At 36.9% G+C, this 20,519-nt stretch overlaps 1 protein-coding gene across 2 annotated transcripts in view; it reads left to right on the forward strand.

Annotated features, from left to right (window-relative positions):
• ITPRID1 (ITPR interacting domain containing 1) overlaps positions 1-20,519 on the forward strand; it is a 115,788-nt gene that overhangs the window by 54,497 nt on the left and 40,772 nt on the right. For both annotated transcript variants that reach the window (XM_045052563.1, XM_045052564.1), the window contains exons 6-9: positions 80-166; positions 2,182-2,384; positions 5,489-6,063; positions 12,005-12,062. In XM_045052563.1, the coding sequence (XP_044908498.1) occupies positions 80-166; positions 2,182-2,384; positions 5,489-6,063; positions 12,005-12,062 (923 nt within the window). The remainder of the gene's footprint in view (positions 1-79; positions 167-2,181; positions 2,385-5,488; positions 6,064-12,004; positions 12,063-20,519) is intronic.

The raw sequence follows: 20,519 nt of genomic DNA on the forward strand, positions 1-20,519 counted from the left end.
AAGGGAAAGATTCACGATGATCTCCCAGGGGACTATCTAAATCAACACATCTCATCATTGGTATTTTCCCCCACTGTAGATCTCTGCATCCGTTTTCAGAAACTCCCACCCTTTCTAGAGGGACCAGTTTCAACTCTTGCCATTCTACTGCAAGTTTACCACAAAGGTATGTGATTTCCAGGCACTTTTCATCCAGAGAAATCATTCTGTACAACTGTGGATTTCATGAAATTATAAATAGGCATTTGAGAAATAACCTGTTGAATGAATGGATGAGAGAATGAATAAAGGATTTCAAAACTCTGATTCACAAGAACGGTGTAAAAGAGGCAGGGAGATCAAGCTAAGTATCTGCCAATGGGGAAATGGTCCAACAAACTAACGGCCCACCCATTTTATAGAATTCTATACAGTGATAAAAGGAATAGGCAGAAAGAACTATATATACTAACTTAGAACGATCTTCAAGTCATATTTTTGAGGGGAAAAAGTAAGATGCAGAAAGATATGCAGTAGGGTATGCTACTATTTATAGATCAAACAAGTGAAAACTATAAAGCATGTATGTAATATAGAAAAATATATGGAAGTGTACAGATAAATTTAGTAGGAGGGGAGTCAGGATTGGTGGGGATAATGGCCAAGGGGAAAGAAACCTTTATGTGTAATATAATGTTTTGACAATGTGAATATATTTTATGTATTTCTTACATAATTAAATGTAAACAAGAAGATTTAATGATATTAAAAATGTTTAGTGACAAATCAAGCAATCAATACATTCTGAGACATGAGATTGTGAGCCTTTAGAAGGCAGAACTATGTCTTTGTTCCTTTTTGCACCTTGGGTGCCTAGCAGAGGGCCTAGAACATGACAAATGTTCAATAAATATTTGTGTAAATGGGCAGGATAAATATTTGTACTATGAGGACAATATGATAACAGACTAAATCTTTCATACACGAGTTAGATTTCTCCCAAGAATTTTTTTTTCTCCCTCAAAACATTTTTATTTGGGGGTATCAAGTGATTGGTATCCCGAGTTCTTCAGTTCTTTCCAATGATTAAGATATCTGAGCTGAAGCATTTAAGCCCCACAGTAAGAGTTTTTGCCTTATCTTTTCTTCCTTGATCGAATCAGGAGGCAAAGCCCCAGATCTCTATGTCACATAAGAAAGTGTAAACGTGATGTTGAGTAATGTGTGGTAAGTGGGCCTGCCCAGCGAGACTACAGGTGGCTGTTGTTAAATGTGTGAATGGCTAAATACATGAATTGTAATTAACCCAATTTAAATGATGAAGTCATGAAAGTAAATCATCCAAACTATCTCAAATAAGCTCCTTGGTGTTGCATGTAAAGCAGAAGCAAACAGAAACCTGAAACAAAAGAACCAGGCAAACCTAGGAAAACCTCCTCAAAAGTTCTGCTTCTCATGTAATCCATGAGTTTTTAAAAAAAGACCAATAGCGCAGTTACCAAGGAGAAGGTCAGTGATTGGGAAGCGGTTAGTATACATAAATATAATTTCCAGAGAACTGAAGTTTATAATTTTAAGTGCCAAAGCTGAGTAAAATGATTTGAAGAAAGCACTTCTTATTTCTCACCCAAGTCCCCCTCCCCCCCCCCCACACACACAAATACAGAATATATTTTAATCCGCCTTAGGGACTACAAATTATTATTTGTAAAGATCAGTCCTTGGAGTCTGCATTTAATGACACCCTCAGCAGATTTGTGTAGCTGAGGATGCCCTCAGACTGATTCTCGTTAAAAACATTCTTTTTTGAGTTCTGCTGTTCACAGTTTTGTTTTTGTTTTTTCTGTTTCACATCGCCACGAACTACCATTTCTTTGTGGTTATCAGTGCATCGCTTCTGGTTTCTGTCCCACAGTCTTCCTGCTGTCTCTAACTTAGCATTTGCTTACTATGAAGTAGACAGATAAATAAACTCATTGGTCTTGTATAGAAAGTACAGCCAAGCAGTCCCTGATTGGGGTTGATGGACTATCCTTTAAGTAAGTATATGTGAGTTCTCGTAAATGCACCATCTATTTGCCTATTTAGATTCCTCTTCCATTCAATTTCTAGAAGATTGGGTGGGTGAGGTGACTAGAAAAAAAAAATGGGTCTTGTTAAATGAACTGTTACTGGATAAAGATATTCATATTTTTACCACAGCATTCCTGAATGGCTGGAATTTTGGGAAAAAGATCCAGTGGAGATTCTCTTGGATCTGGGGTTTGGTGCAGATGAGCCAGACATCTGCACTCAAATCCCAGCCAGATTTCTGGATTGTGGCTCAGCAGCCAGAGGAATCAACAACCAGGTTTTTCTTGAAGCTCAGAAGCAGCGAATGGACATTGAGAACCCGGACTTGTATGGTAAGTGGGGACTGCGTGGTTTCTGAATCTCAGCAATGGGGGTGGTGGCCAGGTGAGCCACAGTATTAGCAGAGACCATGTGGGATATATGTGTAGTGACAGTCACCCCTGTGTTGCAGTGGCTTAGAGCAGAAACGTTTACATGTTGATCACTCTATGCTACGCGTCTGCTGTGGCTTCATGTTCATGTTTGGGGGGAAGATCTGTTGCATATCGTCTTCATATGTAGTCTTGGCCCCATCACCTGGAAGTCACTGGTTGCAATGACAGAGAAAAGGTGGAAATGGAGAATCATACTTGACTCTTACCTCTTTCTGCTCGGAATTTACTCATTGATTTCATTGTCCAAAATCAGTTACGTGGCCACACTTAACTCCAAAGGGGTGAGAATGTGCAGTCCTACCATATGTCCAGAAGAAAAAATGCAATACCAGTGGAAAGCCCTAATATATGCCATAGCCACTTACCGGAGAGGCAGAGAAACCACGAAGCTTATCACAAGTTGCAAGGTGAAACCTTAATTTCCTCATCTATAAGGCTTAGAATGTTACTTATTCTACCATGAGCCGTGAGCGGTAGGTATTAAGCTGTCAGATCTCCAGATTTGAGGATTAACTGTACCTAAACCTCTTAGTTATCATACATGCTTCTATTTTTCCCCAGCTGGTGGTCAATGGAATTTTCTCTAGGATGTTACTAGGACGCTCTTGGAATGTGTGCTCAAATAATTTGGGGGAAAGATGCCTTGCAGTTAAACAGGTTTATTTACTTCAGGATTTGTTTAGTATGGTGAAGTGCACTCTCAGTCTCCCAGAGAGGATGCAGTGCAGATTTTTCAAAATCATTTAAGTATCAAACCCCTCTTGGAGGAGCGTTGAAGAACATCTCCTCCATGGGATAGAGTTTGCAGAATTCTAGACTGGAGAAAATGCCAAAATGCTGTTTCTGAAATAAGTTCTTTAAATAAATTCATGAAAGTCAAGTGAGATAAAGTGGTTTTCTCAAACAAATATCTTAGATTTTTCATTTTAGTCTCTGTTTCCCCCATTTTCATGTGGGTAAAATGGGTCTCAAAATTTCAGCAATGCAGTTTTTTAAAAAGAGGATGTATCCCCGAAGATGTTGTTAGGAGATGTTTCTTTACATTTTGGAAGAAATTAGTATCATTCTTTGCTGTCTCCTTCTCCAAGCCGCAGGGAGATGCAAGTTCTTTGATCAATTCTTTATTTGGAGACAATAACTCTTATCAGTATTTGAGGAGTGTTTGACTTGAGCTGTAAAGTAAACATTTTATAGATGAAATTGACACACAGATTATAAAAGACCCGGGAGCTGGCCCCTGCTCCTGTGACTGTGCCCACTCTTATTTCCACCACTCAAAACTGTGCTAATAACACACTGTAGCCATTCTCACTCAACACTTACCACTTTTGATTCAAGAAAGCCGAGAAGGTTGAATGTAAAATAAGCAATAATAAAATTAGTTGGTTGGTCCAAAAACAGAAGGGAAAAGTATGTCTTATTCAACATCAATAAAAAAAGGCTCAAACGTGAAGGGATGAGAATCAATGGGTTCATTGTTCAATCTACCAAAGGCAAAACAAACAAACAAACAAACCACAAAACACCCACTCATCCAACACCGTTCTCTGAATCGACTTACCCAGTTAAATGGATAGATTCCTAGTCTAAGTATAAAAATCTGCTGTAGGATGGATGGATGACAATCATAAAAATAGAATTATGATTCAGTCATACCCTTGGGCTCACAAAGAAAGATTTTGTTTCAGTTAAAGCTGAATTTAGAGGAAAAATGTAATCAGAATGCTTCTGAAAATATCCAGAACCCAAGATTCCTTTAGATCTTGAAAGAATATCATAATCCTCTACGAAAAGCCCATCACATTTTTTAAAGTAGAAGGATCAGTAGTCAATGTCTTTGCCTTTCAAGTAGAGGGAGCAGGTAGATGCAAGGATGTGCTCACGGAAGAGTCGGTAGTCCTGAGGGTGCAAGCAACAGAACAGAGGAGAGTATCCTTACTCACCAACATGGCCTTTGACCTTTGCTGAGCTATGCAACCCTGCATGTTATCACTGGGGTTGAGAAAAGGTTGTGTAATAAAAACAAAATGTTCTGTTTCCATCTTTTTGGTTTTATGATCTGGAGATACCAAAACTATTCTTCACCGTTTTCTTTCAAAGTGACAATGTGTCCCCAAATTGCCCTATCCGCACTAGGTCTCTTCCACATGCTAATTAAGTCAATAATTGCACATTGCCTACATGCACCACCCAAAAGGACTTACAAGTTGAGGAGCTGTTTCATTTGAAAAGACAAATGGATTTTCACATTAATGACTATCTTCCCTCGGACAACTGAGGACGATATATTGCCTTCCAGAGTCTTACATATTTATAACTCTAACTACCGTATAGCATTGTGCTTTCACAACAGATGTGGGAGATGCATAAGATAGGTATTATTATGCTCATTCTCCTGATGAAGAAACTGTTTACTATGTGCTTGGCACGGACTAAGCACCATATTTCTATTAATTCATCTACTCTAACATCGCACACCCAATGATTGGTTGAACTGGGATTTGGATCCAGGCCTTCTGAGTCCATATTCCATGATCTTTGCACTCTGTAGGTGACAGGACAGGTGGAGATGATGGAGGTGATGATTATGGTATCTGCCACCTAAAGCTACGGAAGAATTCTCAAGTTCACCTCACATGAAAGAGCTAGCTTCACTCTTTAACCTTTAGTTTAATATACAATATTAAGATTGATCCTTGCCTATAGTTTTTATGGATTTACACATAAAAACTACAGGCATATATGAGTGTATATAGCTATGCATATTTAACTAAATATAAAAGCTATTAGCTTTCCCCAAGACACAGTGGCATCTTCTTATGTTGAGGAATCACCACCATAATAACCAGTGGCACATAGTGAGAAAAACTTAAGTTTCAAGAGTTTAAGTCCTTCCCATCTTGAAAATCACATGTTTACCAACCTGTTCAGTTTTTACTACATTCATGCAGCTTCATTGAAAAGACCCAGTCTAAAAATTGTGTGTTTCTTGTATCGTTCAGGTCGTTTCCGACAACTAGAGATCCTGGACCATGTAGCCAATGCCTTCTCATCTTTGCTGAATGATGTTAACATCCTGCAGAATAAAGCTGAAGAGAAATATGGAGGGGGAAATGTGCAAGGAACCTCAGTGAGTGAGGCCCAAGAACATCGAAGAAGAACGGGTGGACTTTTTAGGAGAGCTTCAAAGCAGAGTATTGCGAAGGACTGCAGCTCAGAAGTGTCAGCGTCATTGAAGATAAGGGGCAAATTTTCCATTGCCTCTGCAAAATCAGGAGAATATGGAGCAGAATTAGCAGCTGTGACAAACAACCATGACCAAGGTCATTTGTGTCCTTCAGCAGAACACTCCTCTCTCCAAGCCTGTGATGACTTGGTACCTTGTCATTCTCCCCAGGCTCTTCTGGGCAAGCAATGGCCTCACCCATCCACGCTGGCCAAGAGGGCTCCTCCTTCCTATATGTCTGAGCGGTCAGTCAAGGACAGAACTCAGAAGGTGAACTCGATCCAAGCTAACAAGCTCAAGAGCTTCTCTCGTCTTGCAGGCAAAGTACCAGACTCCTTTGAAATGGAAGAGGTCAGTGTTGTACCTACACATTCAACTTCTAAGGGAAGTAACCATTCCCAAGGCATTTTCTGCTTTCTACCTTCAGTTAACCCCTTCACCTTTCAACCCCTCAGCTTTATATCTTATTGTTCCAAATTCCTGTTTTTAGTCTAAAACATTTAAGGTCATTCTAGCATGCTTCCATCCACTCTAACTTTCCTTGTTTCACCAATGGTCTTTGAGAGCCAGTTCAGCTACTTCCCACTCAGTGAAACTTGCCCACACGTCCACTCTGTATTCTCACAGCCTTGGCAGGGAGAGCTTGTATGGCAGAGACTGTACATGTGTTTCAATGACATCTCCCCTGCTAGTCTGTCAGCTCCTTGACCACCAGGTTTTGTCCACAAGGAGATGAATCTTGGAAATATGTCCCCGTGACGCCTTAATGCAAGGCCTTGGACAAAGAAGTAGGGACCCAGGTTTGGTTTTGATTTTGCAGGACTAGTATTTTATTTGTTTGTTTGCTTTGGAGTTTATCGATATTCACATAACTTGACCTCCATTTCATACATATTTATTCACAACTCTGTCTACCAAGAACTTTTAGCACCAACCTCATTCCTATGCCACTACACCTTTCTGGGGCTGGCCCCCCTTCTTCTGGTGACCACGCAGCTGTCAGCATCAGTCTCAGTCTATGCCACCGTGAGTCAACTCGGGAAAAGTATGAATGCATTTGATAGTTATCTCACTGTTGGATTCTCCCGGGACTGCACCGCAGCACAGAGCCTCTTGGCATGGGTCCTGTAGCTTGGCTGAAGTTCACACATCAGTGCCTGCTTGCTTTCATCCTTTTCACCACATCTTATGCAGGCTGATCACCCTATATTTTGTTCTTAAAACACAGGAGTGAAACATGTGATGGGGAAAGGATTATACTTTTACAGACTCTTTCCTCACTTGTTGCTTCTTCACACTGCCTATTTGGTTTCCTCCCCACATCATTTATTTCCCATCTATCCAGGGTCAGAGCCCTGTAACTCCTCAAACTTCTCTTTCTTAACTGGGAGAAGGGCTAAGGAATGTCGGTAAACAAAAGATTTTTTGTCCTATGTGTGCATGTATGTATATCTTCACATATTTCACAGTCTGCTCCTTCATCTTCCCCTTCACTCACTCATGCTAATTTTCACCCTCATTTAGATGACACCCTTACATGCACTTCTCAGTCTTTTAAAAAAATATATACACGTTTTCACACATTTCTCTATTCTTTAATATTATGACAAAGGAAGAGCAAATTTTTTTTCCCTTTCATCATGTAAATCATCCAGAAGTGGGGCAGAATATTTATATGCAAATCCCAAGGTGGGACCACCTTTCTTAGAAGCCCTCTACAAGCCAGGTGCTCTGATAGTCTCTGGGGTGCAGAACCTGCCAGCAAGGGAACCTCAGTGCAATGGCAGGGGTGGGCACAGTAACACGCAGGGAGAGTGACAGCTCTACCGGTAAACTTTCATATCACTCTAGACATGTTTGGGACATCTAGGGAGCAGAAAGATAGGTTCTTTTTTTTTTTTTTTTTTTTAGTGTTCATTTATTTTTGAGAGACAGAGACAGAGACAGAGTGCGAGCGGGGGAGGGGCAGAGAGAGAGGGAGACACAGAATCCAAAGCAGGCTCCAGGCTCCGAGCTCTCAGCACAGAGCCCGACGCAGGGCTCAAACTCACAAACTGTGAGATCATGACCTGAGCTGAAGTCGGATGCTTAAATGACTAAGCCATCCAGGCGCCCCAAGAAGATAGGTTCTTAAACAGCCAAGGGGCTGAGAGGATCAAGAAACTTGCAGGAGGTAAGACTTACCCATAACCTTAAAAGAAGAAGAGGAATTAGGTGAATATGCCTATTGGTAGCCTTCCCTATCCCACAAAGATATAAAAATTGCCTCAAAATACGTAGCTGTTGATGATCCTAATATCTATGTATATATGTTTATGTGTATACATGTCTTATGTCAAAAATTATTTCAAGAAACTTAAAATATTAAAAAATAAGAACCTTAAAATATTAGTCTGAATATAAACCAATAGCCTGCAAATATATAAAAATTATAAATGGAGAGTGGCGCCTGGGTGGCTCAGTCGCTTAAACGTCCAACTTCGGCTCAGGTCATGATCTCACGGTTTGTGAGTTCAAGCTCCACATCAGGCTCTGTGCTGACAGCTCAGAGCCTGGAGCCTGCTTCGGATTCTGTGTCTCCCTCTCTCTCTGCCCCTCCCCTGCTCATGCTCTGTCTCTCTGTTTCTCAATAATAAATAAATGTTAAAAAAAATTTTTTTTAATTATAAATGGAGGAAAAAAGGAGACCTTGGATCTAGTGCCCTGATTTGAAGACAAACTGAGGTAGCACTAAGAAAAATTTTCTTTTATTTCAATCTTGCAAAGATTACTTAATCACCAGACTACTACTTACAGTGATATAAAGAATATCAAGAAAATCTGCAGTCCATTTGTCTGTCTGCTATATTACTTAGGATCCAAACAAGAAATTTCACCATCCCCAGCCTGTTGGGATGCCTCACAGACTCTACTGTCCCTTTACAAAATTTTTTTATGCTTCAAGCTTGATTGACTTAGAGGAAAATAAGGTCCATTGGACACCATCTATATGTGAGAGGACAGGGAGAGATAATATTACATTCAGGATAAAAAAGATTCAGAACAGAAGGTCAGCTCTTGCATGGTACACTTTCAAATATTCTTAAATAGCAATTATTCAAGGCAAAGCTCTCTGGTGGTATGTGTGGAGGTGGGAAACACTCAGGCCCCAAAATAAAATAATACAAGTTCATATGTTTTGTGTGTTTGTTTGTTTTTATTTTTTTAATGTTTATTTATCTTTGAGAGAGAGACAGAGACAGAGAGAGAGACAGAGCATGAGTGGGGAGGGGCAGAGAGAGACAGACACAGGATCCGAAGCAGGCTCCAGGCTCTGAGCTGTCAGCAAAGAGCCTGAGGTGGGGCTTGAACTCATGAACCACGAGATCATGACTTGAGCTGACGTCGTTCCCTTAACCAACTGGGCCACCCCGGCGCCCCTGTTTCTTTGTTTTTTTAAATAAATTTATTTTTATTTTATTTTTTTAAGGATGTTTATTTATTTTGAGAGAGACAGAGAACAAGTGTAAGTGGGAGAGGGGCAGAGAGAGAAGTAAGACAGAATCCCAATCAGGCGCCTCACTGTGAGTGTGAAAGGCCAATCCCATGAACCGTGAGATCATAATCTGAGCTGAAAGCAAGAGTCAGACACTCAACTAACTGAGCCACCCAGATACCCCAAGCTCATATGTTTTTAGGCACATACTAGGGACTCAATAAATATTTGTGAATGATCAAATTAACATCAAAAATATTTGACATTATTAATTTAGTCTGGGTGGCATCCATAGAAAAACAGAATACTCTCTTGAACTTTATAACCAACTTTGTCCCTGGTCTTTCTTTAATATTTGCCCAGGTTTGTGTGTGTGACAGGCTATATGTGTATCCAAGGCACAGAGCCCCCAAAATGATATAAAGAAAATTCACTACTTGAATTTTGTTTTTCTAAAATGTATACCTAAAATATTATGTCCTCATCACAGTCTGGGAGAAAAATATTTGTTTCACTCAACACCAATGGATGAGTAAATGAAGCTTGGGTATGTTGCATCTTAAACAGGAACTAATGCCAGATTTAATAGTCATTTTTTAATGGCAAATTTAAGAAATCCAATTATAAGAAATGAAAAATATGTGTGAAATTGGCAGATTTTCATGGCATTTAAAACATGAGCCAATATACTTAAATATCTAGCTATCATAATTTCAACTGTGATTGGCCAAAATTACCTCCTGATCAATCTATGATGCTCCCCTAAAGTCCTACTTATAGGCTGAATTTGACAATATTTGGCTCACTTTTCAAAACTATGATTCCAAGAAAATTGTGCATCGATTTTTTTAGTGCAGAAATCAACATATTTTTTGTTTAAGTTTACCTAGTAAAACTGAGTCTGTTCCTTTCTTTTTAAATTCCCAAACATATTAAGAGAATTTAATCCTAATGAAGCATCTGCAATTGTAAAGTCAAGGTAGGATGCTTCTTTATAGCCACTATAAAATATGTTTAATCTTCCTCTCGCTTCCATACAGGGATCCTGCTCCTAGAACTAAATGTAAGAAACATTGACCCTACTATTAAACAATGCCAATTGGCATCCTGAGTAGGTGGAAAATGTTTCCAAAGTTTATAACTGTTCCTTTATTTTTAATTAAAAAAAATTGTTAATAAGTTTGGCTCAGGGGAAACAACCCAGGAATACACCTGGTTTCCGTTCTAAATTGTTGAGATTTTGTTGTCCGGGGTTGTTTTTCCCTAGATGACCATGTACTTTACATCACACAAAGTGGACTTTCCTCCATGATAATAATCTCAGCAGAAGAGTTTTCTTATTATACTTGAAAATGTCCACGGTACATGTATACAGTATACAGACAAAGTGCACGCTGGTTTGAGTTACAAAACCAATAAAAGTAATGTTAAGAAATATGTCTAATGAACCATAAGTATAAAACAACTTTAAAGAAAACAGATGAAGGATTAAAAAGAGGGAATAAATAGTTCTTCTTACATTGCTAAGCTGTAACCTCATGGTCTTCTCTTTATTCCTGAGTTTATGGCCCTTTCTGGCCACTTGTGCTGCAATGTTTAAATGCCCTTTGATTCAGTTTTCACTATTCAGATATGAACCTAAATGGATAATATGACATGTAGAAGAAGATTTATATATAAGGATATTCATCTCACCATTACTTTTATTTGCAAAATTTAGAAAACATTCCAACATTAGGAGAACCATTAAGTAAATTAATGTACCTTCAAAATATGGCCTATTGTAGTCATGAAAAATGGTGTTTTCAAAGGAATTTCACAACGTGGGGAAAGAAGCTCTCCTTCTAAGTTTTGAGTGAAAATTTTTGATTACATAACGATGTCCAAAAACATCATATTAAAATGGAAACCTGCAAAAATGAACTCTAAAATATCAACAGGAACTGTTTTCTTACCTTCTTTAACTTTTTTTATTCATCAAGTTTCTGTAGTACTCTATCTTATTACTTTTCAAGAAATTTTTTTTTTTTTTTTTTGAGAGAGAGAAAGCGCACAGGAGCAGGGAGGAGCAGAGGCAGAGGGAGAGAGAGAATTTCAAGCAGCCTCCATGCCAGGCATGGAGCCCAGTTCAGGTGTCATCTCATAAAACCCTGAGATCATGACCTGAGCTGAAATCAAGAGCCAGATGTTTAATGGACTGAGTCACCCAGGCACCCTTAAAAGAAATATTTATTATTTTGTTTTACCCATAATTTTATTCTCAGTAGAGTAGTATTTATTAATTTCTGAAAATAACTTTAACGATAAATTCTGCTCTATCAATTTGGAAAACAAATTTTCTTTGAGCTATCTAAGCTCTGTATAGCAACTGAGTTGTGAATTTTCTGAATTGCTTTCCATAAATTTACCAAGTCATAAATAAATCCCTCAGAGAAATAAAATTAAATGTAGGAAATAACTCTCATTCTCCAAGTATATTTAAAGCTCTTTAGGAGCAAAAAAAAAAAAATCTAGAATAATATTATTATTATTTCAATCTCGCTCAAATGCCGCATCTTCCAGACAGGGTCTCTATTCCTCCCACCTAGAAGTGATTCCCCCATTTCCCTCTCCTGATCTTTAGTTCTTTGAGTCTTTATCTCGAGTGCTTGTACCATGCCACCTGCCTGCCCCCCAGTGTAAGCTCTTTGAGTTTAGAAATCATGGTTAATCCTCTTAGCGGTAGCCAGTAGGCACTCATTATATGTTGATTAAATAAATAAAGTGAATTCGTTACGAAAACATTTCTAATGAGACTGATGCATTTTGCTGTCTCAGGTCCAGAGCTTTGAGGAAGAGACGGGTAATCCTCTTGACATGACTTCAGGAATTGCAGGTAAGAATTTCTCCAGGTGTCCAATTTCATCGATGGTCTTTCAGAGAGAAACTGTAAATAACTAGCATTCAACTTTCTCAATATGTACCCACCTGCACTGCCATTTACTTCCACCACTATTTCCACCTACTACTATTAAAGGCATACTAGCGATGCCAATGTGCATGCAAATTTCAAAAGACTTACTGCAGAAACGTTCAACGTCCCTGGGGCTAATGCAACATGTGGTTTGTCCAACATTAACTCAGTGATTTAATCAGGAGTGGAATGGATTCCACAAAGGACTGGGACTAACTGAATGAGTCATTTCTTACTCCTACTGACAACTGCTTGATGTTAAAAGTCACATCATTTTACTGGGCCTCGGACAAGTGGAGGTAATTTTTAAGTTCTCTGCGAGCACTTACATTCTAAATTAAGTGATTGTAGGACCTTCATATTAAACTCTCCATGGAAACAAGTTGCCTAGATGTAACGTTCCAAATAATCTTCCAGAATCATGTTACATAATCCTAGACAGCAGAGAAGGAGGGCTTTCTCTACACCTCATCCTTCTGCTCCCATTCAGCCATCATTGTGATTCAGCATTTCCATGATCCTATAACAGAGCTAAAAGTAGACAGGGATTAGTGAAGCAAAATAAAGCAGATGAAGCTAGTGCATTTCCTGGAAGAAAATATGCAAATTTTTAATTTAATTTAGTTTGGTGTCAAACACATCTTTTTCATTACAAAGTGTATGTATGGGCCTCATTTTGCTAAATGCTGTTTAGAAATTATGCATTAGTAATTATAGGGTCCTGCTGATTACATAAATTGTTATCCTGCTCTTCGAAGTAATTACCACATAACCTGCATTGAGGTTTATAAGACAAAAATAAGCATCTGTTTTTCATCTAATTGAATGCTTCTCAGTGAAGCTGGAGGTCCCCGTGCCAATAGGAACTGCCTTCCTTGACATTCAATTAAGAGGTCTACTGATATCATGTAAGTCACCCCAATCATTCCAAAAAATGATTTAGGACGTTAGGCAAAAGTACCAATCTCCATTTCATTTCAAATTCAGAAAGCAAAGTAAGATGGGTGAAGGTTAGCCTAATGAAGAAAATCTGAATTAAAGTAAAGCAAATGTAATTTATTACTTTCAAAAACATTGTCGTAAACCCAGGAAAAAATAGAACTGAGAAAAAAATAAGTAAAACTAGTTCTATTTCTATTAATAGGCAAAGGGGAACATTATTACTTTCATTTATATATGAATGAATGAATTCATTTATGTATGAATTATATATATGGATGAATTTATATTTCTATATATATGAATATAAATGAATGAATTTTGACTCAAAGTTAAAAAGATGACTTCATTCAAAAATGAAGGTGTGTGGACTATTTTGACCAATAGGATATGGCAGAAATGATGCTTTACTGCTTGTAGAGTGTTGCCTTTAACCCACCTGGCTGCTTCCTGGCTCTTGAGATACTTGTTCTTGGAACATTCCCTATGAGAACCCAGCCCTCATGTTGTGAAAATCCCAAGCCACATGGGAGTGTCCACTCTGGTGGACAGACTTGAATGAGCCTCCATGTGAATAAGGCATCCAAGATGTCCAATCCAGTCAAACTTTCAGATGACTTCAGCTCAGATGTCATCTGACTGCCACCACATGAAAGAATCCAAACGACAACCACATAGCCGAGCTGAGTCACCCCCCAGAACCATGACGGATAATAATCAACTGTGGTTCTAAGTCACAAATATTTAAAGGTTTAGTAATACCAAGTGACAGTAAAAATGTGAAACAAACACTTACCCACTGTTGGTTGTAAGTTAAAATCATAATAATTACCTGAAGTATAATCTGTCAATGTCACACAATTTTAAATGTATGCAAATATTCCAGTTCTGGGATTTGACCCATCAGTAGACTCCATTGTACACACAAGGTTTTTGATTGCAAAAATATATTTATAATAATAAACAGCTAGAGGCAGCCTAAGTGCCCCAAAGTATAAATTAGCTTTAAATAATTATGGTACATTTTTACATTAAAATCTATTCAGACAGTATTTTGGAAAATGAAGCAGATATTTTTGTGTTGATATGAAAAGGTCTCTGAGATATACAGTTGTTAAATGAGAAAAAAAATATGTACAAAGGTTTTATATAGACATCTCTTTTTATTAAAAGAGTTATCTATTTCTATGAAGGGGAGAAAGTATGCACAGAATGCTTCTGGAAGAATATCTCAGGAACTGCTAATGGAAGTACCTTAACAGAAGGGAAACTAACATGTTTTAAATTAATTGGCATCTTTTAATTTTCTTTTGTTACCATGTGCATATGTTATTTTCATAACACTACTTAGCAAAAAATTCTGGCAATACCATAGGCAATTGACACAATAAAATGGGGAATTTTGTTGTTAATTCTCTGCTCCCCATGACAACCACTCCAAAACTTTTGTACACTTTGTATTTTGTATCTTTTAATTTTTAAATCAAAATTATATGTTTGAAGTATGAAACATGATGTATATGCACATACATACTGAAATGATTACAGTAGTCAAACGACTTAGCATATCATCTCTTCACAGTCTCCATTTTATAAGTGTGATAAGTGCACCTGAAATCTACTCTCTTAGCAAATTTTCAATATTCAATATAATATGATTGACTATAGTCACCATGGTTCTTAGATCTCTAGACTTATCGTTACTTAACTGTAGCTTTGTACCCTTTGAACAACATCTCTTCCAAAATTGGGAAACATTTTAATATTCCTCTCAGTCTTTTACTGATCAAGCATGACATAATAGAAGATGGTAGAAAATACATTAATATTATAATTGATAATAGCATAATAGAAAAATATTGAAATAAGTATTCTTTATCAGTGTTCTTGATATACTTTGTTAGAAGGGCTAATAATTTGTAAATGCAAAGATTATTTCATTGATTTGCTACACGTGCACACATTATGTAAGAGCTACCTTGCCATGGATAAATGCAGTAATATGTGAATTCAAAAATAAAAATATAAGCAATACTTCCTCCTCCCAACAAACAAAACAAAATACTAAATCTAGGACTTGTGGACTGAGTTCTCCATCTTTAAAAAAGTACAGAAAATGCTCATGTAAAACTATAATTTCAGATCATTTAAGTAATAATGAAGAATATTTCATATAAAATTGAAGAATTGGAACAGAAGCAGTAATCTGAGGCAAATTCATAGCTTTAATTGCTTTCATTATCAAATAAGTAACAACTAAAATGAATTATTTGCCTCAAGAAGCCATCATAAAAAAACATATTTGGAAGTTAGAGATTATTGAACTAGAAATTAATAGTGGAGAAAGCAGAAACAAGTTATTTGATAAGTAAAATCAAAGCATTAGCTTTTTTGTGGGAAAAGCTGTCAAGCAATAAAAAGAGAGAAATGCATACAAACAAAACCAGATAATCAAAATAAAATTAGAGAAAAGACAGAACCACTGATATAGAAGTTATACCATCTGAAAAACTGATGCTAAAATTATAAAGGAACACAAATACAAGTGGTATAATTAAAAATAGGGATAATTAACATGGATACTTCAGAAAATATATGTATAGTAAAACCTTGGTTTGCCAGCATAATTCATTCCAGAAACATGCTTGCTATTCAAAACACTTGTATATCAAAGCAGACTTCGAGAACCATTGGCTCAGTTGTGATCATGTGACATTCAATGTCATGTACTACTCCTATTGCAAGACGTTGCTCATTTATCAAGGTAAAATTTATTTGAAATGTTTGCTTGTCTTGCAGAACACTTGCAGAACAAGTTACTTGTAATCCAAGGTTTTACTGTATTTATATTTCCACATTTTATATAATTTTATATTTATGTTGCCATATTTATATATACATATCTATTGTTAACCTAAAATATTAACAAAATAACATAGCAGAACTCCTAAGTAAACTAATACCAGAGAGGGATAAACAAACAAAAATTAAGTTTATCAAAAGCAACCTGTAAGAACAGCAATGCACAACAGCAAAACCAAACCAAAAGTGTTACATGAGTAGACTCTTCTAGTTTTTCAAGAGATAATTGCTCTTCTCTGTAAATTTTCCAGGTAATGTAAACATTTGTAAATCTTTCCAATTCCTCTTAGATTAAAAAAAATACAACACTTGGTTTCAAAATTGACTAAATTGGCTCATAAAATTGATGAATTTTACTTAGGAATACAGATGTAACAATTTTCTTTTTTTTTTTAATGTTTCATTTATTTTTGAGAGAGACAGAGTGAGAGTGGGGGAGGGGCAGAGGAAGAGGGAGACAAAGAATCCGAAGCAGGCTTCAGGCTCTGAGCTGTCAGAACAGACCCTGACACAGGGCTTAAACTCACCAACTGTGAGATCATGACCTGAGCCAAAGTCAGATGCTTAACCAACTGAGCCCCCCAGGCACTCCTAAACATTTTCAATAAAGTAATGATGATTTAAATGTAGTAAAGCACCAGACGGGGCGCCTGGGTGGCGCAGTCGGTTAAGCGTCCGACTTCAGCCAGGTCACGATCTCGCGGTCCGGGAGTTCGAGCCCCGCGTCGGGCTCTGGGCTGATGGCTCAGAGCCTGGAGCCTGTTTCCAATTCTGTGTCTCCCTCTCTCTCTGCCCCTCCCCCGTTCATGCTCTGTCTCTCTCTGTCCCCAAAATAAATAAACGTTGAAAAAAAAAAAAAAAAATTTAAAAAAAAAAAAAAAAAAAAAAAAAAAATAAATGTAGTAAAGCACCAGAAATATTCTAATCCTTGAAAACTAACTTTTATTCCAAGATTTCAATGTTTCAACAATTGAAAAACTAAAATAATTTATCAACTACTATGATAAATTATGAAAGGAAATAAATGATATGATCAACTTGATGGACTATGAAAAAGATGTGTATGCTTATAAAATATTTCACTCTTCACCAACAGAACTTTCAGATGAATGAAATTTCAGATGGATAATTAAATATAAAAAAATGGCACCTAAATTATAAAAGGGCTAATAGTATAAATGTAGATGAATTTTATATAAATTTGGAACAGAAACCTATTTTTAAAGCTTGATTAAAGTGCAATAGCTAATTGAATTAATCAATTTTTCATGACTTTTTTCAAGTTGATTTATTTTGAGAGAAACAAAGACAGCACAAATGGGGGAGGGGCAGAGAGAGAGGGAGAGAGAGAATCCCAATCAGTCTCTGTGCTGTCAGCACAGAGCCCAATGGACAGTTTGAACTCACAAAACCGTGAGATCATGACCTGAGCCAAAACCAAGAGACAGACACTTAACTGAGCCACGCAGGTGCCCCCAGTTTTTCACTAAACATTGAATATACCTATGTATGTATGAAAAACAATCATAAAAAATTGAAATGTAAATGACAAGCTGAGAGTATATATTGTCATCATAAACAATAAATGATTATGATTTTTGCTATACAAAGATTTCTTCCATTACAAACATTTAACAACTTAACAGTGGTACTTTTCCATAAATTTGAGGGTGGATCAACATTGGTAGAGTCACTTCAAACATACTCTATCAACAGTTCAAAAAATTTAGGAATCTCAAAAGATGCAGAAAAAAAAAGACAGCAAAATGTAAACATGATTCATGATTAAAAATCAAAACAGAGAAAAATTATTTGCAAGTAGAAACAGAAGGAAATTTTCTTAATCTGAGAGGCATCTATCAAATCTTCATGCCAAATGTCAATCCTAACAAGGAAACCTTCAAGGAAATCACATTCAACAAGGAACAGAACTTGCTACACTCCTTTTATTCAACATTGAACTCAAGGTCAAAGCAGAATGACAACACCATGAAGTAAGATGTATATAAACTTAAAAGCTATTCACATTCGCAGGCAAAATAACTGTCTGCATAGAAATCCCAAGAGAACTAATAGGCATATTAATAGAATAATAAGGTTTAGCAACTTTGTTGAATGTAACAGCAAAATGCAAAAATCAGTATTATCTCCAGGCATCAGCAATAACCAATTAGGAAGACATTAAAGAAAAAAAAAAGATTTCTCTCACAATTCCAACAACAATAAACCTATAAGAGTACCTTTGAATATACCTAAATGAAGACTCAGGATATTTATTGGGAAAACTATAAAATATTACCATGTCTCTTAATGAGACCTAAATAAAAGCAAGACTATGTCATGCTCAAGAATGGGAAAGCTCAATATTATGAAGAAACCAAATATCCACCAATAATAAAATGTACAGTACAATTTCAATAAAATCCTGATAGGGCTGTTATTTGCTTTGTTTTGTTTTGTTTTTGTGTGGAACCTGCAAGATGGTCCTGAAATTCCTATGTCCTAGTAAAGGACCAAGGAGAGCTAAGATAATAATGAAGATCATGGAGGAGAAGTTTATGTTCCTAGAAATCAACACTTATATCATAATTGTAATTAAGGTGTTATACCACTGTTAAATTTTTTTTTTCTTTAAAAAGATAATGGATCAGTGAAATAGGGGTCAGAAACAGACCCTTGCATGTATAGAAATGCTAAGTCAGAGAAAGCATTTCAAAACCAGTGGAGAAAGGATTAACACAATTGATACAATGAATTGGTTATCCATATGAAAAAGATAGAAAATTACACCCTTAGCTTGTCCCATTAACAAAGATAAATCCAAGTACAGCTAAGGTCTAACTGTGAAAAGCAAACCATTGCTACTTACAGAAGAAAATAAAGAAGGGTATACTTACGACCTCAGAGTAAGACACAATTTCTTAAACAGGACACCCAAAAGCACATTATAAAAAGAAATATGGATAACATGACTTCATTATAATTGGTAATATTGGTTCAACAAAGACAGCATAAACAAAGTTCAAAGACCAGTCACAGGTCAACTATATTACAATTGAAAAATAAACAAAGTCACAAAGTAATAGATATCTACAACCTATGCACAGCAAAATGTTTGTTTCCAGAATTAATATATAAATTCTAAAAGTGAGCAAAAAAAAAAAAAAGGCAAATGACTAAACCAAAAATGCACAGTAAATTAGTATACAATTCACAGAAAAATTAACCAATGAAGAAGAGGGGCTCCTGGGTGGCTCAGTCAGTTAACAGAGCTTGGAGCCTGCTTCCAATTCTGTGTCTCCCTCTCTCTCTGCCCCTCCCCTGCTGTCTCTCTCTCTTTCTCTCTCTCTCTCTCTCTCTCTCTCTCTCTCTCACTCAAAAATAAATGAACATTAAATTTTTTTTAAAAGAAGAAAATATGCTTTACCCTATTATAATCAGGAACAGATAAATTTAAATTATTAGATACCATTTTAGACTGACAAAAATGTTTAAATTTAATTCTACCAAGTATTGGTGACAAAGAAGAAATCTTACACAGCTGATGAGATTATAAATTGGTACAACCATTTTGCAAAGCAGTTTGGCAAAATCCAGTAAAGTTTAAGAAGCACAGACCCTTTGACTCAGCCATTCCATTCATAGGATATGGCCCGGAGAAATCATTACATATATGCAGATGTGAATGAACGTATAAAAACATTTTTTGCAACACTGAAATAGTGAAAAACTTAAAACAACCTAAGGGCAATCAAATCAATAAGAATAAGGTTAATGCTATCATAACATAGTCATAGAATAGAATAATATACCACAACGATAATAAACAAACAAGTTAACTTATTCACATGGAAAAATACCATGAGTACAAGGTGGAAGTAAGTAAATCAGTTAGATGCATACAATATATAAAATAAATTTACTTTAGCAATAGTTGGTATGTATTAATAATGCATATACAAAGTAAAAGCACAAAAATATACAAGGGAAATATAAACACCAAATTCGGGATCCTGGTTAACTCTGGGAGGTTAGGAGGGAGGAAATGAGTTCAGGAAGGGATAAACCCAGGTAAATGAGACTGCTGTGTCTGTAATGGTTCCTTTTTAAAACAAATCTGAAGTGGGGCGCCTGGGTGGCGCAGTCGGTTAAGCGTCCGACTTCAGCCAGGTCACGATCTCGCGGTCCGTGAGTTCGAGCCCTGCGTCAGGCTCTGGGCTGATGGCTCGGAGCCTGGAGCCTGTTTCCGATTCTGTGTCTCCCTCTCTCTCTGCCCCTCCCCCGTTCATGCTCTGTCTCTCTCTGTCCCCAAAATAAATAAACGTTGAAAAAAAAAAAATAAAAAAATAAAACAAATCTGAAGTAACTATGAAAAAATGTTAAATTTTTAAAAAAAAATTTTTTTTTAACATTTATTTATTTTTGGAACAGGGAGAGACAGAGCATGAACGGGGGAAGGGCAGAGAGACAGGGAGACACAGAATCAGAAGCAAGGTCCAGGCTCCGAGCCATCAGCCCAGAGCCTGATGCGGGGCTCGAACTCACGACCATGAGATCGTGACCTGAGCTGAAGTCAGA

This window comes from Felis catus, chromosome A2 (assembly GCF_018350175.1).
Source record: "Felis catus isolate Fca126 chromosome A2, F.catus_Fca126_mat1.0, whole genome shotgun sequence".
NCBI classification, from domain to species: Eukaryota; Metazoa; Chordata; class Mammalia; order Carnivora; family Felidae; genus Felis; species Felis catus.